Here is a 25,946-nt window from a genome sequence, read left to right on the forward strand (position 1 = left end):
GTTTGGACAACATTGCTGTGATTCAGCACGAATCGCAGAAGGTGCAGGATACGTTTCGAAAAGAAGAAGCCTTCCAGAACACATTCCAGTAGTGGGAGAAACACTGGGAGTGCTGTATTGGTGTACAAGGTGATTATTTTGAAGGTGATAATGTGTAAACGTAGATAAATAACGTACTTTCTTGTGAACAGAACTAGTCTCGAAACTTTTTGATACCACCTCATACGACTGTTGAATTCGATACATTATAAATGGATGAATTTTTTTTCGAATCATATCCTCTACAAGTGTAATTTAAAATAATAATCTACAACCATTACTACTACTACAGCAGATTTTCGACTATCAAATGTAGTTCCGAAAAAGAAAGGAAGAAAATGCTCCTTATTTAAATAAGATCTTTTTTAAACGATCAACTCGATTTTCAACATTTTCCTAAAAGTGTAACGTTGTCAAGAACAAGCAGTCTTCTATTAAAGACTTAACTAAAACTAAGTTTTGATTTTTTAGGGCTTTAGGCCTACGTTTTATGTTAATGTTTCATTTTAAAATTGTATATAATGCAAGTGTACATCATTTTATGTTTCCTATAATAAAGATAGATACAATACTTTTATTCTTCGCTTGCTTTCTTCTGTAATACATTTTTGTATTGAACAATACAGTACATAAGGAACATTTATAAAATACTGGTCTGTACTAAGATATCAGAAAATATGAATAAAAGCGGGTTTTGGTGTAAAAAAAGGTACATGATATAAGTAGGCAAGAGGTGAGTAATTATAAAACTCTGATCTATAGACTATTTTGTTATCTGATCTGCTGTTCCCCATTAGGTTAGATAGTCGAATTTACTGAATAATAATAATAATAATAATAATAATAATAAATTATTATTTCTTTTAATAGAAATAAAATTATTATAACTTTTATTTGATTGAATATCATTTATAAGATTTGTACTTTATGTTTCTGTTATAGTAATTTATTATAGTGAACAATATAGGGTCTGAGCGTCATCGTAATTGCTTTATTGTATAAGTGTTAATGTTTGTGCTTTCAATAGTATAATTAATTATTTCTCCTAATTTAAACTACCCCTAATATACTCTAAATAAAAAATACCAATCAAGAGAGGTAAAGAGGCAAACAAAGTATAAAATAATAAATATATACCCGCCTGTACACGCTCAGGACTTAACAGAAATCAAGATAAAATTTCCTTCCACCCCTACTTTTCAACAAAGGACACCAGAAATATTTGCAAGACAAAATAGTCTTTTATTATTATTATTATTATTATTATTATTATTATTATTATTTTTATTGAAGACTGGGCCAAGAATTAAACTTGGATTCCAGCTTACCATGCTTGCGCTACTCAGACCTCACATCTTGCCAGTTTATGAATGACACCATCGTAAGTTATTAAAAAAACAATCTGAGGGAATCTTCATACAACCGGAAAAAGTAAATGAACTGTAAATATATTAGTTCATCACACTTCTTAGGATTCAAGTGAAGAACGCGTCTGTAAAACAATTTTGCAGCGACGTCGCATCAATTTGTAAGAAATCCCAGTTATTTTCTGTATAATAGTTAAAAGAACTGGCTCATAATATGAAGACAAACAAACATGAAATTAATAACATGATTTTCAAAGATGCAATGTGTGTTTGGTGGCTGCATTTGAGAAACGTAAAGTCTACAATTAAATTTCATTAAGTACTTTTTTATGATTTGACATACGCTGGAAGTATTTTTTACGAACTTTTACTTACATTTTTCAATTCGGTTGGAAATGGTCCATCCCCAACTCGGGTTGTATATGCCTTCACTACACCATACACATCACCGATATTCTTTGGTGGTAAACCCAATCCTGTGCACACTCCTCCGATACTGCAATTGGACGAAGTTACGTAGGGGTAGGTTCCTATAAAAGTTTGAAGAATGAAACGTCAAGTTCCTCGTATTCTAAAGAATTTAGGGAAAATACAGAGATCTCATACAAGTAAAAGAAATGTTCTCAACCAAGACCAATAACAACCATTGTATTATAATTACTACGAAACAGAACTTCCGACCACACGTCGTTGTTCCGAGATAATTTGCGTCCAAGATGCATGAACTACATAACGTGCTGCTGTTACGATTAACATCTACTCAACTTGTAATTAACATAATGCAGATTATGTTAATTTTTAGACCTTCAGAAACTGAGGAAGATTAAAAAAAAAAAAACTTTGGCCACATAACTACATGATTTTCAAAATAAAAATACTCGTTTAATTTATGAGAATCCGCTTCCCTATAATTTTCTAATTAATATAGTTGTTCTGTGGATCAATGCTTTCAATGAATTAGAATTGAATATTCTGCATCAGTTCTCAAAAAGTAAAGTTAATTTTATTACGTTCTTTTATTTACATTTGGTTTAGTACTGTAAAGTATTGAAAACTAATCAATTGGACTCAAATGCTACTGGTTCCAAAAACAGTCCTGTATGCTATTTTTGACTAAAGCAAGAAATTTCGCTCCTCTGCAAATGTGAAATCGTTGAATATACTAATATTGACATAATTCTATGACCTTCACGATTTAAATGTATAAAGGGTGAAAGTAATGGAATCTTAATTTTAAAATAATTTTCAAACTGTTTGGAGTTTAAATTGCATGTATTCTCACGGGAAACTTGTTAACTTATCTAATGTGTTGCTGGAGAAAAGGTCAGTCATCTTCCCTGTGTCTGTAAATGTAGAAACACTCAAAGCAATTTATATATATATATATATAATGTTCCGGAGAGTATCAGAGTTTCCATAAAGTGCAATGGAGAAAGTAGCATTGCAAATTTCGCTCGCTATCAAGTCGAACAGGGTGGTGTAATAACTTCCTCGAAACTGTTACATGCAACAGCATACTGTTCATTCACTAATTACAGGGTTTCCAGCCAATGTCAGTTTTTTTTTTTTTTTTTTTTTTTTGTTTTGTTTTGTTTTTCACTTTTCGAATAAGCTGATATTGATAGCAGAAATGGAACGGAGTTAAAATACGGGACATTTCCCTATTCCGACTAAATTTACGGGGACGCGGGACACTCGGGCCCAAAAACGGGTCTGTCCTGTTTTTTACGGGACGTATGACAGGTTTAAGCGTAAAATATATATAGTTTCATTGTTGAAGTATTCATTTCCGATCCTTCTGCGTTTAATATCCCGAGCACATCTTTCACGGCGTGTACATCAAAACTCCCACTTGTACGGAAATTTGAACTCAGCACTTGAATAGTAAGCGTTACATAGTATTCGGAACCCCAAGCATTAAGCTTCTTAAATTTGACAAGAATTTTTACGCTATTGCTGGTGTTGATTCTACAGAATAATTATTTGAAGAGTAGGAACAAATGACTGAACTTAACTGTTATTGTTGGAAAACCAAATTTTAGTTAAAGAAACTTGTATTTTACATCAAAGGTAAGAAATAATACTAATAGTTTTACTAATGCATTTACATATGTACTATTAGCACCGACACCTATGACCTTAAACCCGTCAAACGTATGAGTGATAACGCCCTCCGTGTCGTCGAATCGACGAGCACACTATTCACGGGACGGAAAATATTTTCTAAAGTACAAAATTGTTTATTTTACTTCAAACAGGCTATCAGCATAATCCATTCATTAATTTGTTCTATCTCAAGCTACGGTAATTAAAAAAAAAAAAAAAATTCATTCAGTGCATTCAGAACTTTATAAAGATCGTATGTTGAATGATGTTGTCTATCTTAACGTGAAAGCCTCTAATTCGCCCAAGGAAAGTCTAAAATCTGATGAAAATCACTTACAATGTGATCACCTTAATTGTACCAATAATATACTAACAAACAGGTCAAAAACCCGGGTGGGTTTTAAAGTGTTCTTTTTCAGGTGGGTCCAACCCGAAAAAACCCGGTGGGTTTTTTCAGGCTGGGCCCAGTTGGGCAAACCCTGAAGGGTGAGAGTGTAACCTCGTAAAATGCGGTCCATACTTCTTTCACCTAGTGGCGCAATAAGTAAAGCTTGTCAGGATTGCACAATGGATCAGACTGTCCAACTGAATCCCCCACATGTTCAACTGGAATATGTCTGGTGATAGTGCAAGCTCAAGATAGATTGGCATATACCGCTTAGAGAGTGCATCGAGTAACGAGTGTGGTATGTGAAAGGACATGGTTAAGAGATTCTTTGATTCTGCAGGAACGGCTTGGTTGTATTGTGCATTACTGTTATGTTTCCTGCACGACCACCAGAGGCGAACAGTCATAGGAAGCTATGGTTCCAATGATGATATCAGACATTAGTTCTGTGTTGCTGCCGCTTACCCATTCGATGTCATATTCACCCACTGGCACCAAGCTAGAACTGATTCATTATAACACAGAATGATACGACCGTCATCGATTGCTTCATTGGCCTTACCATTCGCGACAAGCCCGCGACGCGGTGGCAAGGCGTGATGCAAGTGTAGCGAACGGTACTCATGATCGTAGTACTGCGTCTTACAAACGGCTGTAGATAATTCTAGCTCACATTCTGGGTTAACTATTACTCCTAACCTGTGACGGTTGTAGTGTGATCAGAAGTTATATCTCGTAGCTGTAGACGTCCAGGCATGCATGGTATGCAGCAGTAATTCAAACTAGGCGACGCATATGTGCACCCTCCTCAGACTAATGGCGCTACACTTCCATGTATATGTTAAGCGACTCTGCGGAATAAACATGCGACCTCCCGCAGGCCTGTAGCACGCCCTGGATGACTTTCCGATAATTGTACTAACTGAACTCCCTTACGCGGTCCTGATATCTCCAACGTTCAGAATCTATCTGCAGTGCGGGAAAGACCTGACTACTACTTTGGCAAATTAACTGCTGCCATAATCTTGTAAGTTAGTTTCCATGGTTAATATTCGCTTCTTACTGTCTCCACAGCGCCATGTTGATCATCGCATGTACAACTCTCTACCACTAACTCACACAAATACGTTGGTCCCACATGATTTCCTTCTGGATATTCATTTTTATGTGTAGTATTTTATATTTAATATTATGATTTTAAAAATTAGCATTACTTACCAAAATCAATATCCAACATGGCAGCGTTAGCTCCTTCAACGAGGATCCTTTGTCCCTTCTTGAGAGCTGTGTGAAGATAGGACACTGTCTCCACAACAAACGGTCTTATTCGCTCTGCATATTCCTTGTAACATTTCAATTCAGCTTCAATATCCACTTCCAGGGTGGGGAACATGCGCTGGTATGTTTCAACCAAAGTACGGAATCTATTTTTAACAAAATAAATAGCTGTAATATGACAGTTTAATTATTGTTTCATTGTCAAGAAAACGAAACAAAGAAAACGGTAACATAAAAAAAAAAGATTAAAAGATGCTTACGCGTATCAGCTCTATTCTTACACTTTAAAAGATATTACAACTATAATAATTTCTCTACACATTTTTTAAAGAAGTACATAAGACTATTCAGCAAAGTAATATATATGCTTCATATAGTCGTTTTCTTGCCGTCACATACATTATGACACCTTCATAAGAAACATTCGTTAACAATGGGGAATATATTTGCAATACAAACTATTTCGTAAGCTGTCTTAAATACTAAATAATTACGCAGAGAACCTTTAGTTATCATACAAGATTCCAAGCAACCTTCTGGAACCTTCAAGCACCAAGGAATTGACAAGCAACCTTCACGTAATAAACTATATTTGTTAAGAGAAGACAAAAGTCAGCGCATCTTCAATCTACCGTCACCCGAGAAACCATAATGATCTCAAAGTTTTCCAAACTTTTTATTTTTTATTTGTAATATTTTCCGCATTAATATTATCTTCTCCACTCTGAACTTTGCAAACCCTATTTAAGTGGTCTTTCAAAAAGAAAAATACATTCATGGATTATTATTATTATTATTATTATTATTATTATTATTTAAGTATTCTGCCTTTCGGCAGGTCCTGGGACTAATGAGGATTTTTTTTTCACTTTTAGATTTTGGCTTGGAAATGTTTCTTCCACTTTTGTCGATCTTCAAAGCTTAATTTATAGATGCACCAACTTGGTGGGTACGTATTCTAAATTAACGTATCTAAATCATTGATACTTTAATGAACAACATTCACGTTAGAAAGCTAATTTTACTTAAAGATACAAATCCAGCATCATGAGCAACAGCCATCAGTCTACAAATCGACCAAAAGTATGTGCCACACAATTACGAATGAGAATAGTGAGATCTGTTTAATGAAAAGGATTTGGTGAAATATATCAAACAAAACTATTTCCGATTGGTTCGCTGGTATAGAGTTTAAGGTTCCATACCGAGGCTGTACGTATTAAGACACATGGAATCATCCGACTCACATGAATTCCCACTGGAAATTGAACCCAATTGTCCCACACAGAAGGGGAGTATGACAACTATCTTCAAGTATCATGATGTTTTGAATTGTATACTTTTACTTTATAAGCAGGAATCTGAATACGAAAATAAATTTCCCCCAAAGACAAATATCACTGCATCAACTTACGCAACACTTGGCAACTATCAATTAAATGAAATATTAGTCAGAATTGATACCATCAGCTGGCACAAAAAGTGTACACCCCCTGACAAGACCAAAATAAATAAATAATTTATTAAAATAAATTAGGTATTCCTTTTGTTGCACAATAGTCTCTTTTTTAGATTACAGAAGGCTGCACTTCCAAATCAGTTTACTATTCCGAAGGTATTCTTTCTTTCGCTGAGCAGGGAGGTTATACGGTTCTTTGGCTAGCTGCAGTATATCAACTAATGTCTGGAGGAAAATAAAATGGAATCAAAACCGAATTATCACACATACCGTTGAATCATGTTGATTCAACTCGCTATTACTGATTTTTTTCTAATGTGAAAATGCAAACTTATCTCTTACTCTAACAATTTCAACCTTGCTGTAAGAAATTTCAACTAGAAACATGATTGTATGATAGTGAATAGAGTAAGCTTATATAGTATTACTATCTGGCCTCATTAAAAATATATTCGTCGTATGTTCGTTTTACTCGATTACTGAGAACTATTTATTAAGATAGAAAAACGAAAAGTGAATAATTTAGAACACCGTACATGAAAATCACCGTACAATAAAGAGCAAAATTAGTGCCTACTCGTTTCTCATGTTTTCTACTCCTTTACATATTTACAATTGTTCTCCTACTCTCGCTATCTTTTAATGAATTCAATGTCTCCCTCACTTTAGTTTCATCGAGTTTTTGACGATATACATATTAACTACTTTAATAAGCTACATAGAAACATTTGTCCCTGTTTGAATATTCCTAGTTCCCAAATAAATGTAAATTACGAATACTGGTAGCCTGGAAATATTTAGCTAGAATCTGCACTACCGGCCACAGTTCGTGTTTAACAAAAGTTATGTATTCACTGTGTATACGAAGTTTTAAATTCAATTGTACACTGTCATCAACAGTTTCCACGGGAGTAAAAACTATCAGAACTAACAAATTTTTAAGAATTTCTATTTTTATATGAATATGAAAAGAATATTTATAGATAGTATGCAAATTTCTTAGCAATATACCTACTTGTAGTAGTAACCTACTTTTCACTGAACTGGTTGAAGTCTCCAAGGAGATCGGCTATCCTGATTCCATTGCGTGTAGCCTTCGACGAATAGGTAGGTCCTATTCCCTTCTTAGTTGTTCCAAGGGACTTCTTGCCCTTCTCCATCTCCTGCAGTCCATCAACTTTCTGTAAAATGCAACCGCAGAATATTTTTTAGAAAACAATCAACATAAAAATTAATTTAATCACAGGCTGGATTTGACTTCTTTTGCTGAATCAAAATCATCAACAACTGAGAAAGTGCTTAAATGAAGTACACAAATGGGCACTACAGCGGTCAGTTTCGGATGTTAATCACACATCAATCTATAAAAATGGTGTTTGTAAGCAGCTCCCATCAAGTGCATATTGTTGCTGAATGGTTACTTCGAGTAACTTCATGTTCGATTCCCAGTGGAAAGCAGCATTTTCAGTGCTGATCATCATCGTACATCGTGAGGCGACTGGTGAGCTACTTCAACCCAACGTGGCTGTACGTCAATCCTAAAACCAGAGCTGGCTAATGCGTCTACCGCAAGTCGTGAAAGGTAGCCTGCAGTGATCTGCGTCATACTGTATATATAATTTTAGAATTCCCTTTAGCAGGCTAGTGAATAGGTAAGTAGAGCGACAGTGATTTATGAAATGAAAAGTAGCCCTCAAATCTGAAAAAGGTTGGTCATCCCTGCTATGAACATTATAGATGAAGTTGATGCAGACCACGTACAATCCAGTTGAGCATGAGCTATTTGTCTGACATTTGTTTATGAGCTGAATGTGTCTCAGTTTATATAATAAACTATGTTACGAAAAGAATAAAAGTAACTGAATTGAAAGTAAATCTTATTTTTATATAGATAAATATTTTATTAACTCCGTAAAATGTTGTGAAATACAAAAATAACTACAAACAGAATTAATTACATGCCTTCTACAACTGGCAGACTTGTTACAAAACCAAGTTACTAACGTCTAAATTATTCGACATCATTCAATTATTAAAAATTTAGTTACCTGATGAAAATCAAATACTAGATGTGCTCTGTCTGAAATCAGCAGCCGATCTTCCCAGTTGCTCAACCCTTTGGCTTCATTTTTCTGCAATTCTTCAAACAGCCCAGGCAGATGCACTACAACACCATTACCTGAGAAGATGGAAAATATATTTTGTTAAACATGTTTATGTTTTCTTTAATAATAAATCCATGTTACATGTTAACACTTGCTTGTATCTCACCATTCTTTATAAGATACTGATCATGTCCTTCAAACATATAAAGGCTGATCCGTTTTCATCCGAACTAATTGAAGTTATTACTTACCTGAGACATTCCACCCCACCTTTATCGATCATGCTCGAATTGATGGCCACCAATATGGATTAATGCACGAAATCAAAGTTTCTATTAAAGTAAATTTCGTTGCAGCTGTGCCGGATGTCTCACTCCTGCTTGCAGGCTATTCATAGGACATTTACTGTGCGAAACCTGTGTGATAACAGATGCCGTTTAAGAATTCCAAAAGCACAGTAATTCATGGGACTAACATTTAGACTGTTGACGGAAATATCTTTGAACGGGGTATAGCATGGATACCAGTTCCAGCTGCTATGTATCGGTAGAATGCCGGCGACGTTTTGGATGTGGAACTTAAAGCTTTGTCCCAGTGCAGTTCCACATGATAGGTGTCGTCGGCATACAATGCTGGTATTTCGTCTGTATAAATGAGGATAGATGTTTTTGGTAATAAGCAGGATTGATTTTGAGTTTTTTGACCAGCTTCCCTCTGTAGCAAAAACCTGTAACAACTATGAAACTTTTTGAAGCTTTCTTTGCATTTACCTGCGAAGTTACATCGGCCATTTTCACGAAAATCTCTAAAGTGATGGCCTAAACGTTTCTAGTCATTTAGGTAAATCTATGCTTCGTGTATTGTCAAACCAATTTTCAGTAGCGCTCTACAACCTTTTGCCCTTGCTCTTTCGCTTCACGATGAACCATAGTACACTGCCTTTGCAGACCATTTACAGCCTCAATTTCTGATGGATTATACGATTCAATGTTGACTGGGCCCTATTTTATCATGACCAAAGCATACTGTTGCAATAGATTCTCACAGAGTTCCATATCCCGAATCTTCTTTAGGACTTGTGAATTTTCTTAGGACTTAGGTGTAGTACATTTTCTACTAAACATTTGGTAATAAGGCAACACTGAAATATCCCACCAATTATACATATTCTCCTTTCTGGTGCATCATAAAAGAGGTTTTTAAGCTTTTTGAAAACCTTTTGGGGGGTATTTATTAAACACTTTTAATTGCTGTGGAAGCCAATAGTCTTTTTTATCCTACTACGGAAAGGATTAATTCATTAAAAAAAAAAAAAATCAACAGAACTATTGATCTGCAACTGCCTGAACTTCCGTGAGGGATTAGTTTGTATAAGCAGAAGGTGCTCGGTAATTATTTCTAAATAATTAGTTTTACATTAAAACGAAAGACTAGAGCGAAAATTATGAGAAAATATTGTATTGTCATCGAAGATTTGATTCTGACAGAAAAGTAAGCTAACATTCTTTTAAGCATCTACATTCCCGTCAGTAAGACCCCAATGTTATCACGAAGTTAGGAACAAGATTTGGCTGTTTACGACAGGATACCTTCCCAGTTAATCCGTACGCACAGAGAGCTGCACACGCTCATACTGATCCTTGTTAACCGGTACCAACTTACATGGCACCCTTGAATTCAACTTTTTATCCTTATCGATTACGCAGAGCCGCTGAATGACAGTGGTATGGTGTGTAACTCGTATTCAATTGCAATAACACTTTTCTGAAGATCTACTTTCACGTAGTTGCTGAGAAATTCATCAGAACATTATGCTGGTCGGTAGTTTTGGGGCTACTTTTGCAGTGTTACGTCACTGGCACGGAATTTAAAAAAAAAAAAAAAAAAAAAAAAGCAAATAGCGTGTTTTTTCACTACTCCTGCCACGTGCAATTTTGATGTTTTTCGTGGCTGGATTGCGAAATATCCTATTTGAACTCGTGAAGGAAACTCACAATTGTGTGTTCTCCTTGGTGCTTTCAGACAATTCTGTTCTAAAATGTATTGCTTTCTGACTAACTGAGCACCCCATGGCGGTTCATTCATTGGTTGCGTTACAGAGAATTGTTTGTCACCAGATGTAAAATGGACATCTGAACCGCACTAACTGAACAGAAACGTTTAATATAAAGAGTATTTAGCTATTAAAATGCTACAATAGCAACAAAAGCGCCTGAGCTCCAACCTATAACTTTGGATTTCAAACCTTTGATTTCACATTTAATAAAAACAAATATTTTTAAGTGTGTGTACTCTAAGAAATTATTTAAATAGACCTTTTTTTCATAAAGTTTATTCTTTTTAAATTGTTGTTCAAAGCCTTTGTATTTTAATAAGCTTTTTCCAAAAATCAATGCAAATGAATTGTTCTGCCATCTTTGGAGTTCTTTTAAATTATACGTTTGTGGACGTTTATATGTTTGTGGCCAATCCTTTCGACAATGAGATCTCGGAAACTACAGGTTCTAGAAATATGACGTTTTCACTGATCGATTGCCAATTTTATGTAGATTGTCCAGTTCTGACTGAATATTTAAAAAGCATGGCCATTATTTATTTATTACATTTTTACGGGTACACTGGAAGTGATAAAATTAGAAAAAAAAAACCTAAAGCATCATATCCTAAGCATTATACATTCCAACATAACGTAATTGTCTATGGGGGTTTCATACCCTCTCAGGCGTTTGTTTCATTGTTTGGAGTGTTTTACACAAAGAACACCATATATATATATATATATATATATATATATATATATATATATATATATATATAAAGTTATATTATATTATATATATCACTGATATAATTGTGTGTGTAATGTATTTGCTTATTACATACTGAATGCAAGAAAGAAAGAAAACACCGATCATACATGAATTAAAAACTCCAACCGGAAGTAGGCTCAAATCTTGCAAACGGTGCGAGATTTTGAAAAAATAATCGAAAAAAAATCTCCCCTTTATGGTATTTCTTGCCAATTTTTATTAAGACTTCTTTCACTTGTGTTTGTAAAGGGACATGTACAGATGTGAGGAATAACAAGGAAATTCATGCTCATATGTGAATGCTGCGCTGTGTAGAGAGCGCAGGTTCAACTAGTAAGAATAAACTGACCACAGGTAATTAAGAATTCGAAGTTTCCTGTCACTGGAGAAATATTAGTTTATCTTCGAAATAAATCCTTATATGCATTGTTAAATTTAAACTTCTGATGGACAAAACTACGTCATTTGGTTAAAATAACTTAATAAAATAAAATAAAATAATACTTGGCCTCTTCAATAGAAAATTAACAACTCAATCTCCAACTTGCTCCCCCGGAAACTGATTATGTCGAATACATAATAAAAGGGGAAAATATATCCCGTACAATATTTTTGAACATAAGGACTGAAATAGAAACCAGCAACACCGATTTGACTAGTTCTTGTTTCATGTCATTGCAAAGTCTTACTTTCAATGTTGAAGTATTTGTTTTCAGAGTCCCTTACAACAAAGTAACTAACTTGAGTTTCCACTTGCTAACATACAATATTTCTCCCACGAATAGATGTTAATAGTAGTTGAATAAGACTAATACCTATGTTCGAACATACCAAGCCTCTATAATGTCTATCCATGAATTTCCCAAATCCTGATTGCGGTTGCCTTAGTGGATCTGACATACTGACTGCTTTAAAGCTCTTTCCAACAATAACAGAACTTACTGCTTCAAGTGAGATCTATCTCAAGCTTCTATCCGATGCTTTGTGTTTCCCCAGTGATGGGATTTTGTGATAAATTATCGCACAATGACTTCTTAGCACTTATAATCCCCACTAGCCTGTTACAAGTCATGAGCTTCATGAACAGACTTGGGCATGACGGGTAAAAATGGTAACTTCAGTGCTCTGCAATCCTTCTAGTATCTCCCTGAACAAAACATACAAAGAATTCGGAGGTACGCGCACACTTATTTAATATCAATTGTAATTTTTAATACATTTTTGGAATTTTATGCGCAGAGCGATTAAGCGAAAAAAGGATCACCATCCAGTAATTAATTAGTTCCTTCTCATTTTCTTTTGATTATTATTACTGTTTTCGTGTTCTGCATGAGCGTGTACAAGTTTAGACAGATTAACTTTCTTTCTCTCTTGTTTGTTTCCTTTATGCTACACCTGCCTATGTTCTCAATGTGTCGTATCATTTTGGGGCGTTGCCCAGTCCTCGGAATCAGATTGGCAAACTTCACAAGTCTTCTGTTCCACCTTTTCTATTTATGCAGTCAACAACTGTTTAAAGGAAGAATGCGTGATACTAGGTACAATTTGGTTACACTCCATTAAAAATACGAACAGAGTTAATATTTCTCTTAATTGAAGGTGGAATGCAATGCACTTGATAAATTGGGTACATTCTACAAAGTATATCCTAATTATAAAGTCACGCTAATAAATGTCGCCATCTCCGCCTATCGATTACTTGCCTGACGTTAACTATAACCGGATAACGTCTCGGTCTGTGTGTCACGCTATTAATGTCACTACCTGTGCCATAGCTTGCCTGCTTTGCGCTAACAGATGTCGTCACCTGCATTATCTTACATGTATAACGAAGCCTTTGAATCAGTGTTGAATCAGTGAAGCATTTGAATCAAAGTGAAAAAAAAGGCGATATGTTTGATTGCGATTTTGACTCGACATACCGGCTATCTAAATATTGAAATGCAGTGAGGGTATGTTGCCTAAAAGATTGCATTTCTATTTACATAATGACTGAAAACCATTGTAGAGCTTCTCTGTAGTTACGGCGAAAGGGGGAGGGCATGGAGAGACTTCGATCTCCAGCCAACAACTTTGTGGAAAAATAAAAAGAATATTCTTTTATGTTGTAATATAGAGAATTATATACAAAATCCTCAAAAACCGAGTTTTTGTCTTAATTTCTTGCGGGAAAACTCCCGGACCCTCACTCGACTGAGGAATATTCCAAACCCCCGGAAGGTCCGCCCCCACCGCAGACAACCCTTAAATCCGCCAATGCTCAAAACAATCTCTATAAATTAAGGCAAGAAGACACGCACATACATAAGAAACAATTTAATATGGCACATCAAAATATAAACAAGATGAACTTCTTTCATGGATGAATTCAGGGGGTAGCCCGGGGGAAATCCCCCCGAAGAAAATTCATTCCCCCCCGGAGAAACTCCCAAAATTTCAGTCACAACATGTAGAAATTACTTCACCCAATTATTTGCTTTTCTTTCCGTGCACGTGCAGAAGAAATCCGATCTCTCAATATACATATAAATGACGCAAACCCATTCTATATAAATATTGAACATGTAACATCTAAGATAGAATACCAAAGTCAATAAAACCTGTGTTTCTTAACGCTATGAGCGAGTTTGGCAGAACATGAAATTGTTAACTGTTGAAGAAAGGTTTGTATTTTAGTAGGTACTATACTCTCGCCTTATATTATATATTAGTAGGTAGCACTAGCACAGACTGAGATAGGAAAGGAAAGATAGGGAAGATCTTTCGATAATTCCATATGATCTCTGATGTCAGCAGACTTCAGTTCTTGCATTATTTGAAATAGAGCGCCTAAATCCCATTTCTCGCATCGGAAGTAACAGACGTAAATGTGTTTTACGATTGTTAAACTAAACACACCTTTATTTAACTAAAAATAAATAAGTTAAAGGGTAAGATTTAGAGGGCGTCATTTAGAGGGATCAGGAAAGAACAGTTATCCCTCCTGGGTTAGATACTTATATAGAATTTATCAATATAATAGGAGTATATAAGTGAAAGATTGCTATTGAAGGTTACGAAGATCCTGCTCAGTGCCGTGCCATGGAGGAGGGACAAGCGGGGCGACGGCCCCGGGCGCCGAAGTAAAGGGCACAAAATTCGGGAGGAAGAAAGAAAAGGAAAGGAAAAGAAGAATGAAACACATGTGCACATATATAAAATGAAAGGAAAAAAGTAATAAAAATTGCTCAAAATCAAGGAAAAGCAGGGTTTACTTTTTAAAATTTTCTCACCTTTCGCGGCTGGTCTGTTTACCTCAGTCATATGTACGGAAGTGCCGTCGTATACTCTCGCCCCAGGCGCTGATTTTCCATGACACGGGCACTAATCCTACTGAAGATTTCGTAAACTAAACTATTGATGTGTATACAGTGAAGAAACCAAGGCTAATATGCTTGATTTAGAATCAGAAGTGTGAGAAAGAATCATAACTTATTGTTAAGATATTCCTATGTATGTTTGTTTTAGGACAAAAAATATTTGAGTTAATTTAAATCTTTTTAAAAACTTGTAACAAACAGTAACTACTGAATATAGGAAATAATAATAAATGAAATTGTTAAATATGCTGCTTTCTTGCAAAAATACAGAAAAGCAACCCCCCCCCTTCCCGGGTGAAAATGTCTGAATTCAACACTGACTTCTTTGAAGACACTTCATTTTAAAAACAAAAAGGTAGGAAAAAGGTCGGTGTTGTCAGCTTAGAAATTATTTCTACAAAAGAAATGAAAAATCTTTTTACGTACAAAGCTATTTGTCAATTGCTATGTATAAAAATACATTTATTAAAGGTATTTAGCATCTATCTTCCAGGACGGTGTGTTTTAATCATTGAAAAACAGAGACGGTATGCCTTCATCACTGAAGAACCAGAGGCGGTATGGTATACCACCGCAAACCGCCTCACTTCGACCACTGCTCTGAATAATTGTATAAATATGGTGTAGAGTTTGGGATGGTTGGTAGGCACACTTTTTTCCTTTAATGTAAGCAATTAAAAGCTTTTAATTAAGCACTAATTTAGCCTATAGTGTACAACGGGCCGAAGACTGCCTGGGCAACTAGTTACAGTAAAGTATGTTATGGGTTTTCGTACCGTTAGATCAATATCCGAAATAACTGGATGGCATCTAATAACACCGCAACTCCCCTAATAGACTACAATATTTTTTTTATGTAGCCTCTTCCTACTTTTCAAAAACAACGTTTCCTTTCTATGACAAATCACATCTCTTCTGAATATATACACAAATACAAAATACAGCATTGTGATAAAATATAGAGACAAACTTTAGAACTGATTCCTTATATCAGAAAGTTTCATTGATCATTGAGTGTGAACAAAGTCGTGGCAGTTAAACGCAAACAAAATTTAAATTGTATCCATAAAATCTATTTTTCCAAACTTTTCGCTGAATCTGTCGTGAAAGCAATTTGCAAACTCCTGCACGCCGCGAAAAAGAAAAAAGAAAAAAAAGATAATGAAAGTAAAGAGAACTTCTGTCTTTGGTCAAACAAAAGAAATTTTCAGTTGGTTAAAACTTTACAGTTACGTTTCATCGTATTAGCTTTATCGAACACACATTTTAACGAAAAATAATCTTGGACATATTTTGGTTATTAAGAATCGAACATTTGGGCGCTTTGACTGCACTCGATACTGTTCCATGCTCGCTACTCCTCAATGATTGAATCTGTTTTCTGATAAGGAAGATGCGACCTCCAATGAACAGACTAATTTCCGCTTCGCCATCTCACATGTTCTGAATTATACCCTTTAGTAACCTATCCTTATTTTGGCGCTAGGAAAAAAATCGAAAAACCTGCCTATAAAATCTTATAAAAACCTGCAATTTAGTCTCTATACGCTGAAAGGTGCAGGTGAAAACCTTTACATCGGAGCGAACGGACGAGCAGTTTTTCGGCACGTAAGGGCAATAAAACTTGTAAATCGGTTGAAACCTCAATTTTCTTTATGATTATCATACCTTTTTCTCTCTTATCTCGCTCAAAATTAAAAAAGGAAATTACTAAAGGTCTATATCTCTATTTGTCCAATCCTACACTTGGATAAATATACACGTAAAAACGTAAAAGTTGCATTAAAAAGGAGATCGGGAAATTTCCGAATTTTTGTTACGTATCTGGTGGAGTATGTGACATATGGTACGATTATCTATATTACAAAGGTACTTAATTGTAAAATCTATTGTATGGAAGCAAACTGACAAATGGAAATGCGATTTAAAAAAAAAAAAAGTTTCAACATTTTAGTTGAGAAGTACATTTTTATCTTAAAAGTCTATTTAATAAAGCTTTTTTTTTTTTAACTCTAGCTTGTGACTGAGGTATTATTTAAGGGCCTGGCGTGTTTTGAGGGAAACTAAATGAATCTTATGCCCAATGAATTCAAATCCTGCATGTAACAGAGGTTCTATTCCATATCATGATCACTCACCCCTTTGTTACCCGAAAAAAATTGTCTACTTCCTTGTTTCTAGAATTCGAAATATGTATATGCGAGTGTCAATGGTGCAAAATGAGTACCCTTCAGAGATTCCCTTTGTGCGACAAGGGATTTCATAGTTCTATGTGTACAATAGTACATGAATGCTTAAACTGAATTTTAAGTAGGACTTCAGCTTTAAGTGTAAGTAGAAAATTTAATAAAACCAGTTTTGCTCAATAAAACTTTTTTTTTTTTTAATCTGGGTTTTCACAACCCCTGTTATAAACAATGAACTTGTCTTGTTGCTTGTAACGTAGTACATCATTCGTTCAACATGAAGAGATAGGCTTCATTCCCCCACCAGTCCAATGGCAAGTTCATCTGACTTCCTAAGAACATTTTATTAAAATTTGAACATTCAAAATTAAGAAAACTAAACGGTAGAACATTTTATAAATCTCAGCCCTAACGGCTTAATCTATTTCTTTCACTAGTATAAGTGTGCCTGAGAATTTCAACCAAGACGTGATTTATTAGGTGGTCGAGAAACTTCCTTTACATATAGGATGCACTGGAATTTCTATGGAAGAATTTTCGTTTGGTATATAACTCCCTAATCACAAAGACATAAAAGAATTAATTTTGAATGGACTTCTGAAACGGATCAAATAGCCAATCAAATAAAATCAAGACCATACTCCTAAGCGAATTATGAGGAAGTACTAGATGCCTAAAAGGAAATAGTGAAATCATTTTCTGAGTATTTCACAATCCATTGCACAGGATAAATTTCAAAGTAACACAAGACATTTGTTCCATACACTTGCATCAGAAATAAGACTTTCTGCACATCGTATCGATCTTTAGTACATTAAAAATAAAAAAGGAGCATTTATTCATGTGTTAAACGCGTTTTTACGTAAGACCATACATGAAATATATAGAGTGGTAATGACTTGTGACTAGACCTTTCTAATTGTACGTCAGTAAATTATTCAAATGAGTAACTGGTCAAGGGACAAATTCTAAAGGATAATGTGCCAATTAAATGTGAGGGGAATACTCTTTTTTTTTTTTTTTTTCCTTCTTGGAATCTGCTGAATTAATGTATATCATTTTACTTGGGAGCATTTACACTACAATCAGCCGTGGCATTCGCTGATTTATCTATTGCTTGAACTTGACCAATGTCCATTCTTATGTAACATATTTCTTGTTTCCATGACAACTACTTGTACGGGTCATTAACATATTTCCTTTTCCTAAGGAGGAGGGAAAGCTATTTTTATATTTGTGGGCTAGCTCAATGACAGTTAAAAATTCAAAACTGATGATCACAGATTTTCAAAATCTGAAGAAAATCTTTAGAAAAAAATAATTTTATGCACACTCCTTGTAATTCTAGTGTCCTATTTTTCACCTGTGGAACCCGAGTTCGACTATATAATGTATTTGCGAAACTAAGAAATTAACAAAAACTGCAAATCTAACCCTGTCATCCAGCAAGCAATCTTTTAAGAAGTGATTGCACTGCTACTCCCTACACTGCTTTACAAAAATGTTATATTATAGTAAGGCTGTTTTCCAGTGTTACAAACAGTGACACCACCTACCGCGCAGAAGCGCCCGCTCAGTCCAGCACACAAACTTCCAACATTGTTAGATGCAACAAGTCAGTGTAGGAGATTTCAACCCTCTTGAACATACCAGGTATACTATTTCTGATTTTATAGTAAAGTGAAAACATGGCGGGATATTCACAATTCTAAAGCGGCCCAACCGATCTTATATTTTCACCTCCAGAGATTGTCGAGCGTTAACAGCCATTCTCATAAACCAATAAGAACAGCAATATTCGAACAAATTTTATCCGTGACTCTTCATATATAGCTATGGCCCGCTATTTAATAACAATTATCGTGATATCACCCGCATTAGTGACGTCGCAAGCTTTCTAGGGGAAGAGAGGCTTGAAGTTTTCCGGAAAGTGGGAGATTCACAGTCGTAAGCGAAACAACACTTATTGATTTAGCTAAGCGGTATCTATGAAGAATTAAAAAAAAAAAAAAAAAAAAAACCTTACTCGTAGTACGAGGGATATTTTTTCCAACCTTCGTTAAATCACTAGCGGAAAACCTCATGAGATGACAAAATAGAGACAAGACAAAATGTTCATTGAACATCGGCCATTTCCCATATCGAAACAGATTATGTCATTCCATCATTGTGGAGTAGCATGCATGAAAACAGTTGAGTGCAATCAAAGCACCCGTCTACGTGACGTAATTCAACCGGCTGCTGAGCTCTCTCAAATTCTACGACCAGACGGTTCAGAATTCCTAATATATGCCTTTCACGAACCACATAATTGAATTCACTTATTTTATGCTGCCACAGATTTCAATCATTGGCTACTTTCGTCGTAGTCCGTTAAGTTTTTCCTTACTCTCTGCAGCACTCGTGCACAGCAATCACTAATGAAGTCCCTACCTAAACAATACTCAAAAGATGAAGAAATATATTTGTATTATGCCCTTCCACCTGAAAGAATCGAATTATTCACGTAGTACACACTTGGCGGGCGCTCTGACTTGTTTTCTGTTCCCAATTTTTTTTTTCTTTTTTTTTTAATGAATACTATCCTGAATGGATGGGGTGCTGCAGAACATTCAACTGGCTTTCTCGTTTATGCGATTTTACATCTGTATATCGCCTTATGGGATATAATGAAAGATGCTGTCCAAGCAAAAAAAAAAAAAAAAAAAAAGATTTGTGACAAGACGTTGAAAATGATTTAGATTAACTTAACGCAAATAAAGGTTTGTTGTAGTTATGTGTATTTGTGTATCATCGTTGCTTAGAATGTATTTCATATGATAGGAAACATCGAGCATGTACAGTTGATTGATTTAAAAAAAAAAAAAGAAAGAAAGAAAGAAATACATTTCCTTACTATAAACCTCATTTTTTTCTCCCCAAGAAGAATTAACTATTGGGCCACCCTGTACATTTCGCAATTCAAACGCTGACACATCTCCCAATGGTATACTATACTTTGCCATGCTAAAAAAAACTTCCTTTTCACATTCCCCCCCCCCCCCTACACTGACAGTGAACCAACACAGATCAAACAAACTTCGTTTGAAAGATAAAGCAAATAACGTTGAAATAAAAGCTGCAATAAATACAATGCCTCTCAAATATCATTGCAAAACATGTAATGTTTCTCAAATGCCTTAACATCGAGTATCTTCTTTCCTCCACGTGACTGCACATCTTTTCGCACCATCTACGACCTAGTATTGCGCAACAGCCCCACCTCCATCAACAAGATCATTCGTCTGCCAATTACCAATGAAGCACAGCACCTTTTTCTCCCCCTAACTCGTTCATCACTTGAAAGCTCTGTAAGTCAGAAGATAGCACGGTCGTTTGGCAGGACATTCAAGGTTGGATATCCACGTGACTGTGCAATCGAACGGAACAGAGACGCTCGTGTTTAAAGGACATTAAGGAGTACGCGAAAATGGCGTACCACAGGAACCAACCAGTTCTAAGGTACTTTCCGATTATGCAAAAATACGTTATCCCAGGGGCCTTGAAATGAGTTGAAACTCCTAACAAAGCGCACCTATAGCCAGATAGTGTGTACCTACACTTCACTCGCCTCAGTGATGTCATACTCATTACATAATTCGTTATGCAATAGGTTATTTCCCTCTTGGCCATGAGGTACACTTCAATGATATTACGAACAAATGTTACTTTCAAAACTAAAAGCAAAACGGAGAGCAAACAACAATCTTAACTCGAATTACACTCCACGCACAAGTATGTATACAAGATTTTATATACAGTGAGCGCAGAAAGTGTTCGGTACACCGTGTACACTTTATATTGAAAACAGATTAGAATGAGAACGGGAGGTGGAAAATATATATACATCCAGAATTAAGACTACACATTCATACATTTTATTTCTATATACACGAGAAAGGCCAAACAAACACAATCACTGCTTTGTTCAAACGAAGAGATAATTCCTATCTTGTAAGCGCAAGAAGTCACCGTACACTTATGCTTGTACTAATGTTTGTAAAGTACAATAGTTACTTAATATTTTGTGGGATTAGCCTGTGGGTTGATCATTGTCTCTAATCTTCGTGTCATTGATTTCACCAACTGTTGTATAGTTTCGGGACTGATTAAATCCCATTCTTCTTAAATAGTTTTTTTCAAGCCTTCTTTAGTAGAGAAACTGTGCCTTCTGATTCTTGTCTCCAGAACAGACCACAGATGTTCTATGGGGTTAATGTCTGGGGATTGAGGAGGTGCGTGAAGCTGTTTTGGGGTATTGTAGAGGAGCCACAATGGAGTATTTTCCGCTATATGTATGGGGTCGTTGTCTTGCGGAAAAATAGTTTTTAAGACCCATCTTCTGAGCACTAGGATGGAGATTTCCCTTTAATATGTTAATATACACTTTATGATCCATCACTCCATCGATAAAGTGGACACGATCCACTCCTGAAGCACTCATACAACCCCAGACGAGCACGAACCCTCAGTGTTTTACTCAAGGGACGAGATTTCGAGGATTCATCTCTGTATTCACCTTGCGCCATACCATTCGCCTCCCATCGGTCCCGAAAAGATTAACTTTACTTTCATCCGAAAATATGATCCTATTCCAGAAGGCAGATCCCTTATCTCTATACTCTTTTCCAAACTTTAGTCTCTTTATACGATTTGTCTTGTTCGTCCAGAACTTTTTCTTGGCTACCTGACCATGATACCCATTCTCTCTGCAAATATTCCGCACTGTACTGGCTGATACTTTAACACTACGTTTTCCCAGATCCGTTGCCAACTGCACAGCACTACTTTTCGGGACTTTTTTTTTTTTTAATTTCCCTAATGCCGTAACATTTGTCTTGTTCACTCAACACTCTCGGTCTTCCAGTTTTTTTTTTTTTTTTTTTCGCACTGTGTTAGTAACATCATACCTCGCAATTATTGTTTGTACTATTGAATGAGGCCTGTCTACAAGGTTTCCTATCTTTCTCAAAGACTTACCCTTTTTGTGCAATTTAATAATAACTGTTCTTGTCTCCTCACTTGTTTCTGTTCGGTTGTTCCCCATTTTGACAACCCACTGTGCAGTTTTTTCACTCCTATTCGCAACTATACTCACTCGGTTACTCGTGACTGCCATACAGAGGAATATACTCAGATGAATACTAGTAAACCCTAGTTGTGGTGTCTGTTTCGTATTCTTACTTCAGGTGTACGATCACTTTCTGCGTCTACTCTACACACACTTTCTACGGAGTTTGTTTACTTTCTAAATGTTACACTTGTCTTTGTGGTTCTTTATTGATATATTCATAACGCTTACTTTTCATTATTCATATTGTGTGTGTTATTACATTTCTTAAATTCTATGCTTCTTTTCCACAGGCATTCTCATTTCAATAGCATAGGTGTACGAACACTTTCTGCGCTCACTATATGCCATTACAGGCGTTTGCAGATTCTAGACCATATTTTCGGCTTTCAAGAAATTAAAATGATCAAAAATTATGTTGCTTGAAGTTTAGCGCGCGTTTTCTGCGTTGACGCTATATGAAACGTGGATCTACAGTTTAAATACAAACCACCGACCAAATTGTAACGCTCTCCTGCAAAAAATCGAACCCGGGACCACGTACAGAAAAGGTGCATGCGCTAGCCACTAGACCAGCAGGAAATGTTGCACGATGAAAGAAAACCACGATCAGTTTATATACACATTTTATCAAAATGTAGGCACCACTATACAACCAGGACAAGAGTTTACCTTGATATGTGAGCACACCTTCTGATGGTTTGCCAAGGCAATGGCTGGAAGGTGGTTGCTGCATTATTTACTTTCCTGATTTAACGCCGCTGAATTTATATGTAGAACTCTGAAGGATGTGACATACCGTAGAATACAAGCTATACTGGAGATGTTCATACCGTCTGAGCAGCAATACTATTAAACATTTTTGTCAAGGTTACTCTTCAAGAAATTTCCCTAATCAAAACATGTCAAAGTGATTATATTCATCCCCTGATGTCTGTATTGTAACTTTTATATAATTTACTATTATTATTGAAGCATGTTAACGTTGTGCCTCACTGTTCGTTTATAAATATCGTGAAAGAACCAACACTTTGATTGCTTACAATATCTGCTTTAAAAATTTAAAGAAATTTCTCCTTGTTGATTAATATATATCCCAAAGTCAAACGCAACCACATAATTTTGGAGCGATTGATCTAATTTTGAATAATAATAATAATAATAATAATAATAATAATAATAAACATTACGAAATCAGGATGAAATAGGTAAAATTTTATAAAAACATGTATTTTTAAATATTTTATAACATTTATGATATTTTTCAAAAATAAGCTCATCAACTGAACCATCATAATTTTTAAAAGTAGCCATATACTGAATCACAGTTTTATTTGAACCTTCATATCGTACCCAGTGTTTCTTTCAGGAGTTGGGGTAAGAGATTACTAAAATTACGATGTCACTCTTATTAAGAAGTCCGAAACAGCACGGACTTGTAACGCGGGGGAAAATACGTCCCCAACTATGGGAACTATGAACACTAATATATATATATATATATATATATATGTTTTCGATTACTTTTAAAATTTCACCCCCTCTGGAGACTGGAGTATGACCTTGAAGTTGAACTGGATTAAAACTGTCACTATTCATCTCAGTGACCCTGAACACTATGAATTCAACTCTAATATTAGTCGTTTTCGGAGAGCGGCAAATTATTTAGAGCAAAGGGGCGCACAATATATAAATATGGACCTGCGGAAGCAGTGTTCGAAATTTGAAGTTTTTACCACAACTCCGGAACCGTTTGAAATATCAAATTGTTGTAAATAACATTGAGATCTTCAAATCCTTTGAAAACCAACTATATGCAATTGCACGAGGTATTTGTCTAAGCAGTTTTCCGAAATAAGTGCTGTTGAAAAAAAAATCAAATTTTCAACCCGTAGCACCTTGGTTTGTATTCATTCGAAATCCATCATATTATGATCATAGTATTGGGCACTAAAGAACTTCGGATGCGCATTGCCTCGCCAGTTTTATTCACGTTATTACTGCTGTAGTCCTTAGTTTGCAATACTTAATGACCCACTAGCAGAACATGCCACGATCTGCGATGTGATTGCCGAAAATTTGCAGACAAATTGCCAGAGGGAAAAAAAAAATAGCCAACAGAAAAGTATACAAACATCCTTGCTGTGTATAGATGTCTTAAATGGACGGACGACTCGCATAAATATAGTGTGAACTGTTTTTTACCTTGCGTAAAGTGCATTTTTTTTGTTAAAGCAAAATCCTATCAAAAAATGTGACTTCACAGGTTATAACTGAACTAGAAATACCGCTGAAAACTGTTTATCATGCTTCTTGTAACGCTGTAATAAAAACATGAAAGTATCATCTTGATTTTTTTTTTATTTTGGAATTACTACAGAAAATTTTCGACTTATAAAAGCTCATCACAGAAAGACGAAGAAAGTTCTGCCATTGGGTTTAATGACAACTGTGGTATTGTGTGTTTTTCTTTTACATGTAGCTTAATGAGTTTTTCTAAATCGCTGTCGCATAGCAGTTTGCTACTATAGAATTCATCGCTATACAAAACTAAAAAAACCCAGCATAATTAGTTTTTTTCTTTTGATCTCATAGTTCTAATAAATCTCCCCCTCTAATATCAAAGTTTTCCCTTTAGATGCCTCTGGTTCTGAATAATACACACCAACCACTATAGACTAGGGACCATATTGCTGGAGAACTAGCCTAGAACTGACACCTGAGACCATACACACTTCGACATTTTATAGCACACGGGAATAAAATGCCTCAATGTGCACTCGAAATGCAAAACGTCAGCCCAGCTTTCGGAAATTAGCTACCGAAAAAACGGGACTTATTAGTTTTCCCTTTTCCGTATTTCTATTGTTTATATCTGGGATAGACTAATGATATATCTGGTAGTTATACCATAGTATTAACCCAGAAATACTCGTTTGCTACGTCCTCTTGCTCTTCATTGAAATGGCAAAAGCAATGTTCGGTTTACACTTAAAAAAGAAAAGAAAAAAAAGGAAAAACAAACTTCCATTCTGTATGGTATTATATTGTATTTACCAAGATAGCCGATTACTTCACGGACTATTAGGGGATGGTCCAGATAGCCGATTACACTTCTGTGACGTAATGTTGAATGCAGAAAGATAAGGTGATAACATTATTCGAAAAGTGTCAAAGTAAATTTTAAATTTTCAGGCGCTGTTAATAGACAACTGTGTCTATTACGCAACAGCCCACAACACTTGAACAACTGAATCAACCTAGGGTTACAGTTTAGGACTATAATTCCCAGTGACTCATGTAAAAGGGTTACTGGGCCTATAGTTTTTACCAGAACTGTTACCTACGACCGGTATATTATCATGCTACGAGACACTATTCCACATTATAAACGACGACTTCTATTTACAGTAAGATGGAGCTCCTCCCTACTATGCTGTAACAGATCACAAGTTTCATGATAAGAAATTACCCAATAGTTGGTTAAGTCGGCAAGAGCGAGGTGAATGGTGACCACGATCACCAGATCTCAACCAATGGACTTTTTCTTTTGCAAAGATAAAAGGTTTTCGAGGAAATCACATACTATTGACGACATGACTAAATTCGTAGGAGAAGCGAGCCAAGAAATTAATAATAATAACCCTTTGTGCCGAAGTGTGCTTGGGTATAGAAACTAGACTGCACAATGTCTAAACGCTGAAGGACAGTACTTTGTGAACGCCACGAATAGTAGTTC

At 35.6% G+C, this 25,946-nt stretch overlaps 2 protein-coding genes across 3 annotated transcripts in view; one reads left to right on the forward strand and one right to left on the reverse strand.

The window, feature by feature from the left end:
- The window catches only part of Adss (adenylosuccinate synthetase), a 111,841-nt gene that overhangs the window by 36,180 nt on the left and 49,715 nt on the right, over positions 1–25,946 (reverse strand). Inside the window, exons 3-6 of the mRNA XM_081730654.1 lie at positions 8,686–8,816; positions 7,670–7,818; positions 5,119–5,324; positions 1,782–1,936 (exon numbers count right to left, since the gene is read on the reverse strand). Coding sequence (XP_081586780.1) covers positions 1,782–1,936; positions 5,119–5,324; positions 7,670–7,818; positions 8,686–8,816 — 641 coding nt within the window. The remainder of the gene's footprint in view (positions 1–1,781; positions 1,937–5,118; positions 5,325–7,669; positions 7,819–8,685; positions 8,817–25,946) is intronic.
- Positions 1–25,946, forward strand: part of LOC145664209 (cyclin-A2-like) — a 246,270-nt gene that overhangs the window by 15,452 nt on the left and 204,872 nt on the right. Inside the window, exon 1 of one of the 2 annotated variants that reach the window (XM_081730657.1) lies at positions 6,074–6,127. The exons of the other annotated variant lie outside the window; for it this stretch is intronic. The gene's annotated coding sequence lies outside the window, so the exon portion shown is untranslated. Of the gene's footprint in view, positions 1–6,073; positions 6,128–25,946 lie in introns of those variants that run through there. 2 annotated transcript variants of the gene reach the window in all.

Source organism: Thermobia domestica, chromosome 11 (assembly GCF_964235325.1).
Source record: "Thermobia domestica chromosome 11, izTheDome1.hap1.1, whole genome shotgun sequence".
NCBI lineage: Eukaryota > Metazoa > Arthropoda > Insecta > Zygentoma > Lepismatidae > Thermobia > Thermobia domestica.